Source organism: Blennius ocellaris (genome assembly GCF_963422515.1).
Source record: "Blennius ocellaris genome assembly, chromosome: 8".
Lineage (NCBI taxonomy): Eukaryota > Metazoa > Chordata > Actinopteri > Blenniiformes > Blenniidae > Blennius > Blennius ocellaris.
Genome location: NC_137657.1, coordinates 9316941 through 9337263, shown reverse-complemented (window position 1 = coordinate 9337263; position 20323 = coordinate 9316941). Strand labels below are relative to the sequence as shown.

Genomic DNA, 20323 nt, shown 5'->3' with positions numbered 1-20323 from the left:
ATCTCTTGTCTTGAAACTAATTACTGTGCACTTCTGTCGGTGTATTACCATTTGCATTTCAAATTGTGGTTATATAATCATCTACTAGTGTTACGGTTCTCATGCGCCCACATGATGAAATCGCCTTCCTCAGCTTCCATTCATTTTCTCTAATGAGCGCTGAACAGAGGGGGAAAAAAAAAAAAGGGTTACAGCTACAGTTTTTTTTGTAACATGCACACAAGAAAGGTTATTACTGCCAGTCTGAGGCACATTTACATAATCATTGTAGATATTGTGTTTGTCACATCGCTCTCATTTTGTGATGGAAATGTAATGCTTTGTGCAGAAGCGACAAGGCAAGTCTGTTCAGTGAAGGGTTGCCTCGAGGGCTCGAGCCAAGGCTTTATTTAGCTCATTAAACAGCTGTCCCATTCAGCAGGGCCACGACACCGAGCGACACAAGAGATTTCTGCACACAGACTGGCCTTTTCCACACGAGCAGACAGGAATCTACCACCTTTCCTCAATCTTGGTCATTGTTGAGTGACCCTTGTAGGATCCGTGTCGCCGCTAATGTTCCAATGTTGTCTTTGTGGGGAGACGCCATATAGTAGTCGCCCTTTGTAACCGAGTTGTTCATCTGTTTACCTTCATCTCCATGGCGACTGAATCTTTCTCTCAAAGGTCAAGAGGTGGTGTTCAAGTGCCTTGGAGAGGGAATACTTGAAAATGCATTCCAGGGATATAATGCCTGCATATTTGCCTATGGACAAACAGGTGAGTCGAAATCCAGACTGAACCTGTACTGCATCACGTATGTCTTCGCCCTCGTAGTTTTTGTGGGATTATTCAGTATCACATTTACAGTGGAGTTGATTTGCGGGCTGGGCCGTGTCGGGACGTGTGGAGCAGAAAGCTGGCACATTGGGAAGATTTGTTTTTGCGATCCCGATTGTGATTGGACGCGTATCCTTTCTCAGCCTGAATGGAATTAGCGTCCTCGTGTCACTTCCTGTCTTACAGAGACACACCCTGGCTGTGTTTCAAATCGGGCGTTTTCTGTGGTGTGCCGCGTATTCATCCGTCTTATTGCCTTATGCACGTAAAAAGGTGTTGCATCAATTCACACAAGGTCACGTATGACTAAATGCAACTGATCAACCTCTCAAAGTTCTTCTGGCTTGATAGAAATCAATACTTATGTCCTTAATAAAACCTGGAAATTACACCATCTACATCCTCTTATTGTATTTTAAGGTATTTGGCTCCACACCAAAGTCTCCCTTTTCATTACCCAGCTTACATCACCAAGTCCAGGAATTGTCCAGTGCAGGTTATACAAACTGCCTACACTGAAAAAGTACACACTATACAGATACTCACAGTGTACTGGAATGGGCTTGATTTGAGAGCAATAATGGTTTAATTACCGTATGTCAATTATCCATTTGAAACATGACGTATGTTGTAAGTTTCCAAATTGATTCAGATATAAAATACGATGGTAATTAGAGAAATCATTAACGAAATTATATTTATGTTGTCAGTTTCGCTCCGAGAGCACGGGAGCCGGCTGAATCTCCATCTTGTTATTGTTACACAGTCACATGGGTCTGCTCTGCGTTCAGGTTCGGGCAAGTCCTTTTCCATGATGGGCAACGGAGAGCAGCCGGGTCTGATCCCGCGACTCTGCTGCTCGCTCTTCGAGAGAGTCCACAAGCAGGCCAACGAGGCGCACACGTTCAAGGTGGAGGTGTCCTACATGGAGATCTACAACGAGAAAGTCCGTGACCTGCTGGATCCCAAAGGGTGAGTTTGGCGGGCGGGCTTGTGTTCGTGCTGCACAGGTGAACCTTTTGATCAGCGATGACGTCGTAGTGAGTATCGATAACGATAGGATTCATGCAAATACAAATAGTTAAACTTATTATGATGGGAATGCATTTTTGCCTTGAGATTGTTCGTGGACAGCTTTTTCTGGGTCAGTTGATCCATTTTTAAATGACTTAATTACAAAATTCCTGTGGATTAATTGCATTTGTTTTTTTCTTATTTAGAATTCTCATTTTGAATTTGCAGAGCGCGAATGCACAGTGCAGCGAAATTTTATTTGTTGCAGTTCAATCAGTCTTTTGCTATATATATATATTGCAAAGAAATATAGAAATAACAACAAATTTGCAATATATGGTGCAGCCCTGGTTTGATTTAGAATGAAGAGATCAATTTTACCACACATACTGTGGTGTAATTTTCTCATTGAGTCACGCTCGCCGCACCACCGACAGTGATGTGCTCTGACTCGCACGCTGCTTTGCATGTCTGTTTATAGCTTTGTTGTGTCTGGTAGTCTGAATGTGGGGGGTGGAGGGCAAAACGATGCGAGTAGGAAGCTCAACTCAGTCATTTCCTCTATAACAGTAGCCAGTGTCGTCCTCTGACACTGCTGCATTCTTCGCCGCTGCGGTCTGATGTGTGCTGGCAGACAGAAGAAGGGCTCGCTGTGTATGGGAACGTTTCATCTGTTTGAGAAGCCGGGATCAGGAGAGCGGCCTGTACTGCTTGTGATCTGGACTCCAGAGAGGAGTGACAGTGCAGACCAGACACTGTTTACAGATGCAGGCTGATTCAGACTCATAGGGTGGAAACCAAGCAGGTGTAAAACAACTAATCTGTGACTAAGTCTAATTAAAATGCTTCAAAACTGCATTTCCTTGTTAAACACAATGAGTTAGATCTGTGTCAGATCTAAGCAATGAATTACTTAACAAAGGTGTGTTTCCTGCATTATCAGAGCCTGATCCACTTCGTAATCATCCACGTTTATTCTTGATTGAATTGCTCCACTTATGGCTCTTGCTAAAATTATTTCGCAGCAACGACTCCCACCACAGCCTCCTGTGTTTAATTGACCCTGATTGTTGAATTAGGACAACTAAATGTTCATACTTTTGTTTGATAAGGAAGTCATGTGGATTTCTTTTACTTTCTCTTCAGAGGTATTGCATTGATTCAAACTAGATTTTTTTTTTTTTTTTTTTTTTTGGTCCATGCACTCCTGAGGGAGATGATGCTTCATTATTTCGTGCACTACAGACACTTTCCGGTCAACTCTAATCTATTAATTATGATTCTCTCAGTGCCTAACAATTAATTACATGTTACGGTTGTTTTTTTCTGCATTCTGCTATCCTTGTAGAAATGAGAGACAAGCCTGCTTTAGACGGCCTCTTTTCTGTATTTCATACATTGTGTCTCCCTCTCTACTGTAAAGGAGCCGACAGTCCTTGAAGGTCCGGGAGCACAAGGTCCTGGGTCCATATGTGGATGGCCTTTCTCAGCTGGCTGTAACCAACTATGAGGTGCGTGTCTCACACCTCTTGTCATCCCGATGTAATTCAACATGCAGAGTCGAATCCTGCCGAAACTCGCAGTGCCACATGTTTCACATACACACCGGAGTGATTTGTGATGTTGAACTGGAGGCTCTCCACATCATATCCCCAGTTGTCACTTCACCGACGTACATTTGGAAAAACCATTTCACTTCAAATCCTCCCAAGTGCAGACAAACGCTAATGATACATATTCCTAATGCGGGATGTAGTCATGGAGTTACATGCAGTTTGTATGCCAGGCCTTGGCAGCTCCTTCCTTAATTAAGTTGAAACGTCTCCGCCCTGTTCCTCTGTGCAGCGCTCGTACGGGTAGGAGTCCAGTGAATTTCCCACATTGTTGGCAAGCAGCCTGTTGTGAACCAGCTAAATCGAATGGCACGCGGCCATATGTGAATACCTCCCTGCTTCGCTCTCATCATAACGATCCATTTAAAAGACGTGCTTAAAGCCAACAAAATGGGCTGCAACTGGATTAATCTGTCTTTCAAGCAAAGTTTTTATTAAAATGCAGTTATAACCTCTCCTCCTTTTTGTCCTTACCTTTTTGTCCTTATCTTTCCCTTTACGTTTCAGGACATTGAGGTGTTGATGTCGGAGGGGAACAAATCTCGCACGGTTGCAGCTACCAACATGAACGAGGAGAGCAGCCGATCACACGGCGTCTTCAGTATCATTGTCACACAAACACTCTACGATCTTCAATCAGGAGTCAGTGCACTTTTCTTTTCTTGTTTTTTTTTTTTTTTTTTTAACAATGTTGTTTTATTTTCTTGAAAACACAGAGTCAGTGTAAACCTCTAAAATTCTGTATTTATATGATGGCAAACAGAACTCAGGGGAGAAAGTGAGCAAAATGAGCCTGGTTGACCTGGCGGGGAGCGAACGAGTGTCCAAGACGGGAGCTGCCGGGGAGAGACTGAAAGAAGGCAGCAACATAAACAAGTAGGCACATTTTGAATACAAAAGTCAATAAAATATAGGTTTATTCAAGATTACACCTTTAATACGTGTTTTTATGTCTTTAGGTCTCTCACCACGTTAGGCTGTGTCATTTCTGCTCTGGCTGATCAATCAGGAGGGAAAGGAAAAGCGAAGTTTGTGCCTTATAGAGACTCCGTCCTCACCTGGCTGCTGAAGGTCCGACTCGCCCATTACTCATATTTACATACTGCTTTGTGCTGCTTGTTGATCAGTGGTGCTTTCCTTCACCGCTTCTTCAGGACAACCTGGGTGGAAACAGCAAGACGGCCATGATAGCCACGGTGAGCCCGGCGGCCGACAACTACGAGGAGACTCTGTCCACCCTGCGTTACGCCGACCGGGCCAAGAGGATCGTCAACCACGCCGTGGTGAACGAAGACCCCAACGCTCGGATCATCAGGGAGCTCAGAGAGGAGGTGGAGAAGCTCAGGGTTCAGCTGTCACAGGCCGAGGTGAGACCAGACGTGTGGGCCTTCCGCAGATTTGTCCGTGCGGCCACGCCAAGATTCTCCACCTCCTCGTTGGATTCCAACTGTGTCTTCCATCGGTTTTTCTCAGTCCCTGAAGGCTCCCGAGCTGAAGGACAAGCTGCAGGAGTCGGAGAAACTCATTCAAGAGATGACGGTCACCTGGGAGGAGAAGCTCCGAAAAACCGAGGAGATTGCCACCGTACGTACACCGGTCGCAAAGACTTTAAACTCAGCAGTGGCAGCGTGTCTTATTTCCAGGTTGTTATTATCTGTTTTTCACAGGAGCGGCAGAAGCAGCTGGAGAGCATGGGAATCTCTTTAGAGACTTCTGGGATTAAAGTGGGGGAAGATAAGTGTTTTCTGGTCAATCTGAACGCCGATCCTGCCCTGAATGAGCTGCTGGTCTACTACCTGAAGGTAATACTGTTGTTTTTAGTTTCTTATGAAGACAATTGCTTCCCTTCACTATAGGGTTTTTTTTGTTTGTTGTAAGCATATTGTGCCATGTGTGGTGATATTTGTGTTTATTGCCAAAAGGAAAAGAGTATGTTTACTGGTCTAAACGTAATGCATATGTTTTAATCCCATGACCTACATCTGTCAGCTACTTTCTTGAAGGTGTTTGTGAGTCAGCGAGTGAGTCACTCAGTCCAATCTGCTCTGAATTAAGCTTTCCAGTTGACTCCAGTTTATTTCGTTGAACGTTACATGGTTTCAATTCTGAAAATGTCACAGAGGCGTACTGATTTTAAACTAAAACACAATGTCAATTAATAAGTAGACAAAGAATAAATTGAATAGAAAAAAATCCAAATAAAAAAAAAAAAGCAATATAAAGAAAAATCTTTTGACTTGTCCAATTACAGCTGTTTTATATTATTTCACATATGAAGTTATGTCTCTGCGTGAATTTATGTGTAAATCAACTGGCCGGTCATTTTCTCTTCAGTAACAGTACAGAACATACTTTTTCTTCTTCTCAGTCTTCTAGTTCTTTTTAAAACAGCTGTTTTCTGAATGCTGTGGCAGGGTGAGCTCGCTCTGTGACACGAATCCCTGCTGCTGATGACAAATACTGAAACTGTCAGACGATTGTGGCTGCCAAAGTCTACCACACCTCATGATGGCTTTGAGCTGCAACAGAAGCCAAGAAGCTCACTTTATTACTTTGTGTTTTATCATTTGTCACAAGAAGGCATTAAGTCAGTAATTCGCTCTTGCACTGGTATTACAGCATGTTGCTGAGGCACGTCACACTCCCGATGAGAGAGAAAGATCTGAGGACGCGAGTCCAGTTAGAGCAGGTCTGGACTTTGAAGCGAGGCAGCCAGCCATGAGCTGCTGGACCTGTAGAAGCAGAGGCATGTGAGAAAGCAGCCGCCTGCGCAGCTTTTAGAACAACAGGCCTTTTGTCTGGGTTCTGCACACCAGCCTGGCGTATCAGTGTGGAATGACGACGGCAATGCGAAATGGGTTAGTTCACTGCAGGATAGGACATCCTCTGGATGTTTGTTTAACAACGCCTCCTCGGCACACACACACGTTTTTTTTCGCTCAGCGCTGCCTTTCCTTCCGTTGCATTTCTACTTGCAGTGTTTCGGCAATTACCTTCTGCTAATTGCTTCAACCAGCAAAGCACCGAAGACTTTTTTTTTTTATCACCGTAGCCAAATAATTTGTAACGAAAAGACGGTATGTTATTACACGCAGATTTGTTACTGATAATTTCCGTAATCTCTCCCCCCCGCCTGTCCGTAGGAGCACACGCGTGTGGGCGCAGACACGTCGCAGGACATCCAGCTTTTTGGGATCGGGATCCAGCCGGAGCACTGTGTCCTGGAGCTTTGCCCAGACGGCGACGTCACCCTGATGCCCCTCGGGAACGCCAGGTGAGCTTATGACATGCCGTCTTATCTGTCTCCCCGTCTGTCTTTCTTCTGTTCGGGCTCGCTGTTGGCCTCGCCCCTTCACGGATGACTGGACCTCACTGTTTCACATGACCTCACTGTACAGGAATCTTATGATCTGAGGCTCCTGACTTTGATATCAGAGCCATGTGTTCCCTCCAATTAATCGGCGCTCCATTTTTGGAGCCGGGTATATTAATGGCATTTGACATCCTCAAAGCGAAGATTCTCTTTGATGCAGATCCTGTGTGAACGGAACAATGATCGACTCCTTAGTGCATTTGTGGCACGGGGACCGAATCCTATGGGGAAACAATCACTTCTTCAGGTACAAGCGTCTTTGTCCGTGCCACATTCAGTTACGTCAACAATTGTAAGGTTTTGTACAAAGTCACTGATTAGAAGTCTTGGCGCACTGCAGGATCAATCTGCCTAAACGAAAGCGGCGGGATCGTTTGAAGGAGCTGGAGAGAGCTTCTCCCAGAGAGAGCTACGTCGAGGCAGATGTGGAAACAGCCAGCGAGGCCTCGTCCGAGCAAGACTACAGCTATGAGTTCGCCCAGATGGAGGTCATGATGAAGACGCTTGGAAACAATGGTATGATTATGATCTCCCTCCTGTAATCTACATGTTCCATTAGGCTTACACAGTATGGACCCCAATTAGGCTTTCAAATCCTCAGCTTACTCTGGTATCGTTACATGTTTTTGACATACCATTACGACAATGCCACGTTTTTGTCTGAGTATAAAATTTATGCTTTCTGTATTATGTTGGATTGGGAAAAAGGAGTAAATGGGAATGTTATTTTTTTGGGATGGATGATGGAGTCAATGAATAATCAAAAATTTTGTGTACATAACCATGGACAGGCCAGTAAATTAAGGAGAAAAATCTGTTTTCTATTTGAAATAATGAGCGAATTAGGGAAAACTGATGTACTAGATTATTATTAATACATTTATTTCCGTAAGCTGCTGTGGGAAAAAAAAAACTGTGTTTGATTGCAAAATGTATGTAGACCCTATGCAGAATGTGGTCCAAGTGCTGGAGAAGCAATATCTGGAGGAGAAGCGGACAGCTCTGGAGGAGCAGAGGATGATGTACGAACGCGAGCTGGAGTCGCTACGGCAACAGCTGTCTCCGGAGAAAACGCCGCAGCACCACCGCAGCAACAGCGACCGCCTTACGTTCCCGACGCACACGTCGCACAGCAAACTGCGACTGTGGACGGAGGAGCGGTGAGTGGAGCCCAACTGTGACAGGAAGCGGAGGTTGGATCAGAAACCGTGGCGGGTGTCAGGCTACTTCCTGTCAAGATGCTCCAACGTTAATTTCAATGTAATAGTGAGTGGTTTAGTTGTGTAAATACTTTGTGACATCACAACAAGATTAGCGTCCACGTTTTGTTTGTCCGGTGAGCAAATTCCGCCAGGTGATGCAGAAACTTTACGCTTTCCTTGCACAGACTTTGAATCCAATCCCCTCATAATAACTCTCTTACTGGCAACCAGGAGTATTTGGAACCCTTCCGCTGATGGTTTCTTTAATAGAATGAAAATTACAAAGCCAAAAAAAAATAAAAAATCATGCCGTTCTTCAGAAAATCATTTTGTGTGCCGTTTTCTAAATTCTTTGTATCGTTTACGGCATTTCTGAGATATTTGTGCGTGGTCTGCAAATGTTCTTTATTGAATGCTGTGTGTCTGTGTCTGTGTGACAGGGATGAGCTTTTTCGTCAGAGTCTTTCCCGGCTCAGAGAGCAGGTCGTCAAAGCCAACACTTTGGTGCGCGAAGCCAACTTCTTGGCAGAAGAGATGAACAAGCTCACAGATTATCAGGTCACCCTTCAGATTCCCGCAGCCAACCTCAGCGCCAACCGCAAGGTCAGACTCGCAAAACCCTCGCCGACTCCACGGGGCGATGTCATAATCCACCGAACTCAACCGCTGTTGTGTTTAACCTCCATTCGTCCAGCGTGGAGTGATCGTCAGCGAACCAGCCATTCAGGTGCGGCGGAAAGGGAAGGGAACTCAGGTGTGGACCATCGAGAAGCTGGAAAACAAGCTTGTGGACATGAGAGACCACTACAGAGACTGGAAAGAAGGCACAGAGGAAATGGTGGGGGAAACAGTTCCTCAAACAGGAAAACTATGCGTCGCAAAACATATTGTATTATTTACCTTCTTCTTTGTTTTCTTTGTTTGTTTGTTTTCCCCCAGTACAACAAAGCGAACAGTAAACACTGCGATCCATTCTATGAGGCACAAGAGAACCACAACCTGATAGGAGTGGCCAACATTTTTCTCGAGTGCCTTTTCCATGATGTCAAACTGCAATATGCCGTCCCCATCATCAGCCAGCAGGGAGAGGTAATAATGCTATCATACCACAGGTTTACAGCGGAGATAAATTATTTACTGTTTCAGCGTCATAAATACTTTTTTACATTACAGTGGTAAGATGGTTGTTGTGGTTATGTGTCCAGGTGGCGGGCAGGTTGCACATTGAGCTGATGCGAGTTAGTGGCGCTGTACCCGAGCGCCTGTCCGGCGGAGACGACTCGTCGGAGAACTCCAGTGAGAGCAGCTGTTACGAGGTCATGGACACCAACGGGGAGATCGTCCACATGGCCAAAAGGCTCACGTGCAGGGTACCCGACCGCGATCGCAGGTTTTACTGATCAAAGACGAATTGGGTGTTTTATTTCGAAGTAATCAGCGTACGGCTTGTCTCGCCGCAGGTGAGGATCAGGGAGGCCACGGGGCTGCCGCTCAACCTGTCCAACTTCGTTTTCTGCCAATACACCTTCTGGGAGTATGGCGAGCCCACTGTGGCTCCTCCTATGGTCAGCCCAGACAGACCTTCCCCAAGAAGCCCAGATTCCCACTTTACTGTCCAGTTTGATCACTGCAAGGTAAGAAAAGAAAAAAAAAAAAAAAAAAAGATCTGCTGATTGTCTTTGCATAAAGCTGCACCCACTTTTTGTACTTATTGTCCATTGTGTCAATAACCTCTTTTCTCTCCTTCAAACCTTATTTTGTTTCTCCAGGACTACGTTGTTCACGTAACAGATGAGTTTTTAGAGTTTATCTCTGATGGGGCGTTGGCCATTGAAGTGTGGGGTCACCGTTGTGCAGGAAACGGACGTTCACTCTGGGAGTTGGATGCCCTGGAAGCCAAAACTCAGACGCTGAGGGACAGGTCGAGTGAATTCCTTCTTCATGTTTTTGTACTTATGCATATGGTATCACGTTCATATTTCACACCTTACTGAATGTGGTTAAAGGTGGAGTGAGGTGTCTCGCAGGATTGAGCTTTGGACCTCCATCCAGGAGCTGAACGAACAGGGAGAGTACTCATCTGTCGAGCTGCATCCTGGAAAAGACATCAGCACAGGAGGAGTCTTCCAACTCCGACAGGTCAGAGGAAAAAAAAAAACAAAAACGAAAAATCCCTGAAGACATTTCCCTGAGGCTCAGACTGATTGCCCGACTACAGAACCGCAGTAGTTGATCATGTGAATTGTCGGAGCAGGGTCACTCCAGGAGGCTGCAGGTGTGTGTGAAGCCGGTGCAGAACTCCGGCACTCTGCCTCTGCTGGTGGAGGCGGTGCTGTCGCTCTCCATCGGCTGCGTGTCGGTGCGCTCCATCAAGCTGCAGAGACCACTCGACAGCTACCAGGTCTGTAAAACACACACGTCGACGTTCATATTAACCTACAGGAAATGTGTCAAACATATTATTTTGACATCTGAACGATGATGGGGTTTTTTTTGTATTGAAATGGAGATATGTTTTTGGGAAGTATAAGATCCTGCTGATGCAGCCAGATCTGTTTAGCTTTTCTCGGGTTTCATTCCATAACGGTGTCCATGTGGATCTCCACCAGGGAGTGCAAAAGGAGGCCAACACGTATAAAAACTAATTGTTAAATAGACTGTTGTGTGCTGTTCTGGGATGCAGGCATTTTAAACCATCACAAAATGTAACAAAAGAAAAATAAAAATCCTCATTCGTACTTGGAAGTGTTACTATTTCAAAGACACTATATTCTAAAGGTTCACTGAGTGTCTTCTCTCCTGCCAGAGAGAGGTGGAAGACGATATGGATAGTTATCAGGTACCCTCCAAGTCTCCTCTTGCTGCTGCTCCCCCTGTAGTTCGCACTGCATCGCGAAGGAAACCACCTGTCACGTGTTTGCGACTCGGCCTGTTGCCGAGGGCATGTGAGGCGGGAGGCGGAGGGGCTGCGTCTCTGCCTCCCGACTAAAGATCTGCTTTATTAAACAGCAGCTGCCTGTGTGGATGATTTCTGACGCTGTAATTATCAATCGCACCAAACGGTCCTTGGCAGCCCGCTGACGCAAAAACACAGCTCCACCCGTGGCTGAGCTCCCAGCCGGCATGTGTGCCAGGGCCTTGTCTCGCTCTCTCCTGCCTTCCCCATCAGGATCCACACACTAATGCTACTGTTTGCTTGTCACTTGCTGAAGAGCCGCAGGAGTAATAAACCTTTACTTAATGACACGGGCATTGCATGGCTGCATGATGTCGGCATGGTGAAAGCGTACTGATGGCAAAAGCATAATACGGCTGGCTTGGTTGTTGAGTATTGTGGATGAAAAGAGGGGAATCTGCTCTCAGTGACCTGCCATGCATTCAGGTAGGACTCTGGGATGCTCTGGCTGCATGGGAAGATGGGGATTTATGTATGCTTGGATTATGTTTGATTGGCAATGGGGTCTAAGGTGATGTGTGAGAGTGAATGTTTTTTTTTTTTTTAAGACTTTTTAACATTGGGTACTTGGGGTAAAAAAAATATCAGGGCTAGTTTTTAATGTTACTCAGTCAAACCAATCAGCGCCGTGCACTCCCACCATACACTGGCCGACTTTGGCAGTGTTTCGCCTTCACCAAGCCCGGCGGCGTTGACTCTGGTGCCTGTGTGGTTACAGGAAGAGGATCTGAACTGTGTCCGAGAGCGGTGGTCGGACGCCCTGATAAAACGTCGGGAGTATCTCGACGAACAAATCAAGAAGATCATCAATAAACATGGTGAGTCCTACAGTTTACCCTGTCCAATCTCTTCACGCTCTTGTTTTTCTTCAGCGTGTTAAACCTCTCCCTTGCCTTCTGTTTTTACCCAGAAAAGTCAGAGGAGGACATTGAGCGTGAAGCCCGGCTGGTTGAACAATGGGTGGGCTTAACCGAAGAGCGGAATGCAGTGCTGGTACCTGCACCTGGTAGTGGGATTCCTGGAGCTCCTGCAGACTGGTAAAAAAAAGCCATCAGAAAATAATAACGTCTCCCGCAAAGGCAGCATGTTGACTTCCTTTATGGCCCTTTGATCCTTTCACTGTTAACTCCATATTAAACCGTTTGCAGGATACCTCCTGCGGGGATGGAAGCTCACACTCCTGTGCTCTTCTTGGATTTAAACGGTGAGACAGGCTCATACTTCATTTCACAGGTTCTGCTCCAGCTTTAGAAATGCTAACCGTGTTTTTTTTTTTTTAATGCCACCAGCGGATAATCTGACAGTGAACGAGCAGCTGACCGGCCCACACGCTGCGGGCGTTAACTCCATCTTGCCCAAAGAGCACGGCAGCCAGTTCTTCTACCTGCCCGTCATCAGGCACAGCGATGAGGAGGTGAGCGACAACTTGGACTTTACTGCCCTCCGTAGGTCAAAAGGACAACTTGAAAAAAAAATATCCACAGGAAGACCAGGTTTCCTGCGTTTCTGTTCCTGTGGGCACGTAACAGAAATTCTTGCAATAATGTGTGAACTTGACTTTGAGGTAATCTGGCCTTGGCAGCTGCATTTTATACATGCCTCCTTTGTCATATAACTTCATTCTTAGTTGTGTTTTATCAACATTGCCTTTTGTTTCAAACAAACAAAGGCTGAAGTATGTCCACTTTAATGCTTTAATTGCTTCTCGAAGATTTTATTTCTCTCTCTTCCGAAGCCACACAAAGGATCATCTGGAAGCTTCTTTTTCTTATAATTATGTGTATAATTAAGTTATTTCATCATGTAATTGCTTGGCTTGCAGAGTGCGTAGGAGCACATGTTTTGAAGGAAAAGTCATCTTCATTTCTCTTTCGTTGATGTTGATTTCCAACTCTAACCATGCAGTAATCACGACACCCTTTACTGTGTGTCACACAATGGTAATAAGCCTGAACCTCAGCCGACTTGCATCACAGTAATCCAAGTCTCCACCTGTTTGCTCGCACAGGTACTTTTGACCATGTGATCGCAAAACTACATGAATACATGAATAAATCCAGCCGTTTCATTCGCCAGGTGTCTGCCGTGTGCTCCTGGGATTCATCCATTCACGATTCAGTGCACCTGAACCGTGTCACTTCGCCCAACGAACGTATCTACATGATCATTAAAGCCACAGTGCAGCTCAGTCATCCCGCCTCCATGGAGCTGGTGCTGCGCAAGAGGATAGCCGTCAACATCTACAACAAGCAGGTGAACTTTTAAACATCCGGCGTTGATTGACGCTCAGTCCAAAAACCAAAGCAAAGTGTGTTGTGCGGTCTGTGTTGTGTTGATCGACGTGGACCACGCTTGTCTCCTGCAGAGCTTCACTCAGAGTCTGAAGAGAAGGATGTCTCTGAAGAATACGCTTTACTCTTGTGGCGTGTCGTATGAGATCGTTTCCAACATACCAAAGGTACAACTCCACACAACCTCATCACAAACACTTTTATAGAAAGAATGTTGGATTTTATATTTATTTTGAAATTAAAAAAAAAAAAAAAAACCTTTCCAGGCCTCAGAGGAGCCAGAGGAAAGAGAGACTTTGGCCCTCATGGCTGCTCGTGGAGACAGTGAGGAGACTCAGGACGGAGAGACGTATATTGAAAAATACACACGAGGCGTCCTCGAAGTGGAAAACATCCTGAGTTTAGAGCGGCTCCGACAGGTAGCGCACACTTTCACTTTCTCAAACACAGCATCGCTGCGAACTCTGGCTCTGTGCAGCGGATAAATCTCCCATCCATGAAGCAACTCTGGACGCTAACACGTCCTCCTTTTCATATTGTGCAGGCCGTAACAGTGAAGGAGACACTCGCTGCCAGAGGAAGACACTTACGAAGGAGTATCAGCACACCAAATGTACAACAAGTAAATAACACGCTGCATCGCCTGACAAACATATGGAAGAAAAAAATGTTTTACTATGAAATGATATCATCTAATATAGTAACATGTTGTCTGTCACTCTCCAGTCCTCATGCAGTAAAACAGACCTGACAGGATGTGACGACGAAGACTGCAAGGTAAACAATTTATACCATAAGTTTGAACTTTACGTCATTAAAGAAAGCTTTCATCTTCCTACTAGAAGACATCTTGGCTTTTATATTAAGCTCATGAAATGAATTGAAGCTGTGTGGTCTTTCTCTAGAACCACTGTGATCAGGTTAACACCAACTGCAATCCCCAAGATGGTTCCCTGTGTACCACACCTGTCAAAAACAAGGATACTGCAGGTAAACAGCAGACACAGTCCATGTGTAGGGTATTCTATCTCCCGCTTTCGATTTCAGAGAGTCTCTTATTTGATATGCATGTTAAATCTTTCGATACAGGCCTGGTTCCTGAGAGTCCCACCTTTTTTGGCTCCAGCCCCTTTAAAGTTCTCTCGCCTCAGCCACCTAAATTCCTCAAGTCTCTGCTTCCTGTCAAAGAGGAAAACAAAGCAAAGAGAGTTCTGGAGGCCCGGCCGCTCCTGGGGCAAGAGGTAAGGAGACCCCAGTTAAACTCGCTTTCTCTCAAATACAGTTTTTTGTTTGGTTTTTTTCCCACGTTGCCATTTATCATGTCAGTTTTCTAAAACATGTCGAACACATTGAGACCGACACGATCACAAATGGTCTGAAAACGGCATCATGATGTCACCCACCCCTATTTGTGTGCCTATTGAGCAGAAAGCGCATGACTCACAGGAGCATGACTTCCAACAGGGAGAGCCACGCCACCTAACGCAACCTGGCTCCGCTGGCTTCGTGTTTTCTGTCTGAATTTGTTTGTGACGATTGAATTTTTTATTTTTCCAGACAGTTTGTGGCTGCTTGTATCATTTTGAACTAACCATGCATATTTGTTTGCTTGAAGTGGACTAAAAGACGTCATTTGTACTCCGGTCATATTAGTAACACAAAAAAAAACAAGAAAATTACTCCAGAGATGAGAAAAAAACTTAGGACACTTCAAGCAGTGTTGTTGTTTTTTTTTGTGAAACGTCAAACTGCATGGTACTAACTTGTGTAATTGGTCTGTCCAGCTCCATGCATGTGTACATGTTTGAGTGTGAAGTGTGTGTGTGTGTGCTGTTGTTCTGACCCATCTGCAGAGCATGCACTCATGTGTGGACGGCCCTGCACTGCTCCCCTCTCCCTGCCCCTGGCAGCGGCCCAGGGCAGGCAGTGAGGGCCACCGCACGCCCTCCACCTCCACCTCCACCCCCACCTCCACCTCCACCCCTCCCAGCAGCCAGCTCAGCCACACACTGCCTTGCTCTGCTGTAAGTGCTCCACACCGCACTGCAACAGGGTGGTTGTAAGAGCGTCACACATACTCACTGAACACACACTGAAGTGGCGCCGCTGCAACTGTCACACCCGCAGGTACTCGCCTTGACACGCTTTCCTTTAAAGTTTGCAAGATGACATTTTGAGATTTGAGTCTTTGCTTTGAGAGATACATTTTTCCTAGACAAAGGGGGTCAGAGAAGGAAAAAGTGGGAAGCATTGTCTTGTGTTGGCTGAGGAAAGTATATATTACTATATATAGAGTCTTGAATTAGGCAGTTTTTAGAGATTGCTCAAATTTTGCCAAAAGTTTGTATTGTTCTTATTGTTTTTGGCTTTTTATTGAATATTCTTGTCATACCGTGGTCTTGTTGCATGTATTACTGAATATAGGTTCAATTCCGTTGTAAAACTTAGAGGTGCCAGCTTTTCTGGGAAACGCTGTGCTTGTGGACTATTTGTCTGGGTAGATAATGACATAATCTTCTGTGGTGTGACAAATGCTAAACAGAGATTGACTTTGGGAGCTCGAGCTCCTTCTCAGGTAGTGTCTACTGCTGCCAGTGTATATGAGTCATTCTAGGAAGCGTAAGCAATTTCTCCCACAATTATAGCATTTTTTTTTTTTTTTTTGATTGTAGCTTTTGTGTTTGGCAGATTAAAGCAAACTCCATTCAATATTCATACACTGTGATCATGTTTCATCATCACATTTCACATCATATTCACTGTCTTAAAAAAAAACCTGTGTATGTATATATATAGATCTTTCATATATATATATATGCTGAAATCTGACATTGTGTCCCTCTGGATGTGTCTTTCGTCTGGCTTGCCCTTGTTTTGATCAGCAGGACTCTGATGACGAGGAGACGGCGGCAGACCTGACTCTCAATCTAAACCGGGACTCTCAAGACCAAAGCGGCTTCCCGGCTTACGTCCCGGAGGACTTTGCAAACTTTGAGATCTACAACGCCACTCTGGAGAGCCAAGAGGGGCTGGGACCTGACCTGAAGGAAGGGAGCCGCTGTGGGAGCGGAGGTGGCGAGAGAGAAGCGCCCCGAAGCCCCACGGCCAGCAGCTGCACCAGCGGCTACTTCTCACACAGCGCCTCCAGCGCCACGCTGTCCGACGTGCCTCTCAGTGCCAGCGAGAGCTCGGACCACCTCAGCTGCGCCGCCAGGGATCCCCCCGACCCCCTCGGCTGTCCCGCCGCGCGAGGCTGCGCCCAAACCAAAGGCGTTCCTGCAGGGAGCGACGCGCACCAGCCACCTCTCTCGAGCGGCGGGGCCCAGGACCTCTTCCACCACTCGGCCTCCTCGAGTTGCACCGAGAAGCAGCGGGCTTCTCCTCCGCCGTTCAGCCGTGGCCTCAGTGCCAGCCAGGAGTTCACCGACTTTAAAGGGGCCGACGACAGCATCTTGGAGGGCGATTCATCACATTTCACCGAGGCGTGGCAGCCGGAGACTCCCGGCAATCAGCAGAAGAAAGCAGAGCGCGTGAAGACGTGTGACAATGACAATCAGCTCCTCTCCCATGAGACACCGACACCTGACACACGCACATGTCCAAACCACGTGTCCCGCCCTGACACAGCAGCCCCCCCGTCTCCCGCCGCCACGCTTCCCTCTGCATCGGTCTCATATCCGGCGTCGCCACGGTCGGTCACGCCGTCCCCCATCCAGGCCCCGCGAGCAGGAGGAGAGCCTCTCGTCCAGGAGCCGGCCCAGGGCGACCTGCCACACGGGAGCCCCTGCCCCAGTCCCAACCCCAGCAGCACCGAGCCCTCCGGCGACTCCAGCGGCGACGAGAGCACGCCCGTCGCCCAGCTGCCCGACTGGATGGCGCCCGGGGAGCAGGTGTGGGTGGGGAAGAGGAGAGGAACCGTTCACTACGTCGGAGGCGTGGAGTTCGCCAAGGGCATCTGGATTGGAGTGAAGCTGGACATGGCAGTGGGTGAGCTATTTTTCATTGTGTCCAGACAGATGCTGATGTAGAATATAACGCATACAAGCCCCAAAAGTATATTTCTCAAAGGTTTTAAATGAATTTGGTTTAAAATTGTATTGTTTATTTATGTCTCAATGTTAAAGTGGTCGTCTTACCTATTTACCACATCATTTTTTAATGGAAATCTATAGTGAAGTGATGTCTAGTGCCCCCAAGTGGCCATCAATCAGTATGAACGTCCATGTTTAATCCACACACAATGTGGTTGTCACATTTTCTCATATTTGAAAAAGAATGCAATGGCGAAGCCATGTGATTAGCAGGAAATCAGTGCACACGTTTTTACAGATGGAAAAACTCAAAACTATTAAATTCAGTATGTAGAGTAGAGTAGAGTAGAGTAGAGTAGAGTAGAGTAGAGTAGAGTAGAGTAGAGTAGAGAGCTTTATTCCTCCCCAGGGGGGAACACAACCTAACAGCTCAAGGTAAAAGGTGCAGAACTTATAAAACTAAGGAATTAAAATATGTAAACATATATAAATATCTAAACAAGCTACAAAATAGTTCATAATAATGTGATTGAAAAGAGTTGCAGCAGTACTAGTATAGGTAGTTAAAAACCAGTGATATATGGTGTACAAATGGCAACAAACAGGCCAGATTGAGTTAAACCGGATGTGAGAGTGATAAATATAAACGTGTATAAACTCTGCTGGCTTCTCTCTCAGGCAAGCACAATGGGACTGTCCAGGGCCGAGTGTACTTCCGCTGTCCGCCAAGCCACGGTGTGTTTGTGAAGCCGTCTCGCCTCACCAGAGGACCGCCCTGCATGGACACAGAGTCCCAGACTCTGATCAGATAGGACCCAAAGAACGGGGACCCGTGTCGCGAGGATCATCGGGGGACCCTGTGGAGGCTTTCAGATGACCTGGGGTTTGACTCCGGCCTCGGCTCTCCTCCTCCGATCGCCCGGACCAGTCAGGGCCGCGCTCATGTATTCTGTAGAAGTGTGCTTTCCTGAAGCATGTATTACCTGTGCATTTAATGAAGGTATACCTTGAATACTGTTCACTGAAAGAAAAAGAAATCACTATGCACATATCCAAGTTTTCTATAAGGTGATATTTTTTCATAGAGAACTAAACTTTTAACTTGGCGTCCTGATGGAGTGTTACCCACATTCACTTTCTCACATTTGTTCTGAACATCATGAGTAATATTTTTGTAAGACAACGCGCACCCCCCCTCCCTCCGCTAAGACTCACAATGGAGCCATCAGGGGTATGAAGATTAAGAATGTACTACTGGTAACAAACATTGATATTTACGTCAATACGATACGTCAGGGCTAACCAAAGAACTACGGTTCCATATCTGCTGTTAGGAGTCATGTTATTTTTTTATAATGCAACGTACATGGCGGGTATATCGCCACAAGTCCAAGTAAAGCTTAGTGCCATATCTCTAGGAGTAATTCCACACGCCCTGAACGTAGGACACATCTGCAAAACCTGAGTTGCGTTTCGTGTTTGCAGTTCCCGAATTTATCCTGTTGATGTACTGTAACACTGTGGAGGAAAAGGATCCCTATCCAGCACCAGACTGTTGCTCATTTGAACGCTTGCACTGGAAAGGATTCGCGGAGAGTTCGCTGACCGTCTTCCACATTGGACTGATGAAATATTGTTGACCTAGGAGCCGCGCGTCGTCACTCAGATCTGCCGACCGGAGCAGCGGCGTGCGGGATATGCCTTACTGCCGTGTTCGTGTAAAGAAAGGCACATAAACACCCCCCCCCCCCCCCCCCCCAAGACTACTCGATGACAAGTTCACTGAGTTCCTCAAACCTCTATGTATTTCATGATACCTTTAGAACAGACTGTCGAACTGAACAACTACATGTTAAAAGGTACTCGGCGACGACGTTTTCTACACGGAGTATTGGATGAATGAGTGATCAAACAGTATCAGGTTTGGAGGCAAATGGTGCAAAATGTGTTCGAGGACGCACAGCAGTTGTCTGATAATCTTATATTTTTATGGAAGTGGTTGAACTGTGGAGCTGAAAAAGTACAAAAAAAAAAAAAGTTCAAGCTGTAATTTTGAGTAAATGAAAGAAAACCCAAGACCTTACTTTAAAGAAGAGAACAAAGCTGCTCTCCCTAATAAGGAGTTGTAAATAGAAATGTATTTGAACATAGTATTTACACTATTATAATGTACAGAATTGTATTTATAATGTATCTTGACCTGTTTTAATTGGTACAAAATGTTCCAGAATAGAACATTTACAATCAGCACGTGTGTTGACTCTTTCTTTGGTTTATTGAAGTTGATCTATAGACGTTTAGAAAGTTTTCCAGGCGCACAACTCTCATTTCCCCCCATTGTCCCACATATATGAACCAGATTTTAAATATATGTCCAGACATTTTCATCTTCTATCTTTACACGTTTATAGCATTTCTTTCCTTCCTGGATGCTCTCCCTCTCCTTCATTGACCCTTCTGTAGTGGCTCCATGAACCTTTCACAAGAATGATGCCTGAATATACATTTTATCTAATTTTTTAATTTTAATTATTCACAGAAAGCCATTTTCAAAAGGATTTTTCTCACTTGGCTAAAAAAAAGGCACAGGTTAAATAGCGGGAATGGGGAGAAAATACCTAAAACCATAAGGAAGTGGGGGAAAAGAACAGTTTGAAGAACCCTAACATGACTAGGATTTCGAAATGAAAACAAATTTCGAAATTGTCTTAAAAATATGTTGAAATCTCCAAAATATCGGGTACAAAAACAGCTGAGAATGTAATGCCATGTTAACCATCCTGAATTCTAATTCAGACTTCTTGCAACACAAGACAGTTTATGTTCATATATCGACTATAGATGAAACTTTAAGAGTGAAGTTAGTCTCGTTTTAAATGCTCCAATTAAATTTGGTTTGGTCGAAAGTGACAAAAACGACTAATGATCAAGAAGGTTGCAGACCTCTGGTCTGATTGATTAACATGGTTGTGGGTTGTTTACCTTACAAAGGGCCTGGAAATATAAATGTATTTTTTTTTAAGA

At 45.5% G+C, this 20323-nt stretch overlaps 1 protein-coding gene across 1 annotated transcript; it reads left to right on the top strand.

Annotated features, from left to right (window-relative positions):
- Nucleotides 1-634: 634 nt before the first annotated feature.
- On the top strand, nucleotides 635-19546 carry kif13a (kinesin family member 13A). Its single transcript, XM_080500645.1, has 36 exons — nucleotides 635-759; nucleotides 1611-1791; nucleotides 3257-3344; nucleotides 3954-4088; nucleotides 4210-4322; nucleotides 4406-4517; nucleotides 4601-4813; nucleotides 4920-5030; nucleotides 5114-5248; nucleotides 6590-6720; nucleotides 6980-7066; nucleotides 7160-7335; nucleotides 7760-7979; nucleotides 8462-8624; nucleotides 8716-8859; nucleotides 8961-9110; nucleotides 9227-9391; nucleotides 9482-9655; nucleotides 9791-9942; nucleotides 10028-10160; nucleotides 10276-10422; nucleotides 10828-10860; nucleotides 11696-11795; nucleotides 11888-12014; nucleotides 12126-12181; nucleotides 12267-12391; nucleotides 13054-13230; nucleotides 13343-13435; nucleotides 13535-13687; nucleotides 13813-13890; nucleotides 13995-14045; nucleotides 14174-14258; nucleotides 14358-14509; nucleotides 15122-15292; nucleotides 16154-17255; nucleotides 17978-19546. Exons 2-36 carry the CDS (start codon nucleotides 1631-1633, stop codon nucleotides 18109-18111), a joined length of 5547 nt encoding a protein of 1848 aa, XP_080356771.1. The 5' UTR covers nucleotides 635-759; nucleotides 1611-1630; the 3' UTR covers nucleotides 18112-19546.
- The last annotated feature ends 777 nt before the right edge of the window (nucleotides 19547-20323 follow it).

Excerpts from the sequence above, each read along its gene's own strand:
- kif13a (XM_080500645.1), top strand. The coding sequence starts at position 1,631 with ATGATGGGCAACGGAGAGCAGCCGGGTCTGATCCCGCGACTCTGCTGC. Across the intron at positions 8,860-8,960 it reads AAGAAGGCACAGAGGAAATG|TACAACAAAGCGAACAGTAA; the intron begins GTGGGGGAAACA and ends GTTTTCCCCCAG. Across the intron at positions 10,423-10,827 it reads GACCACTCGACAGCTACCAG|AGAGAGGTGGAAGACGATAT; the intron begins GTCTGTAAAACA and ends CTCTCCTGCCAG.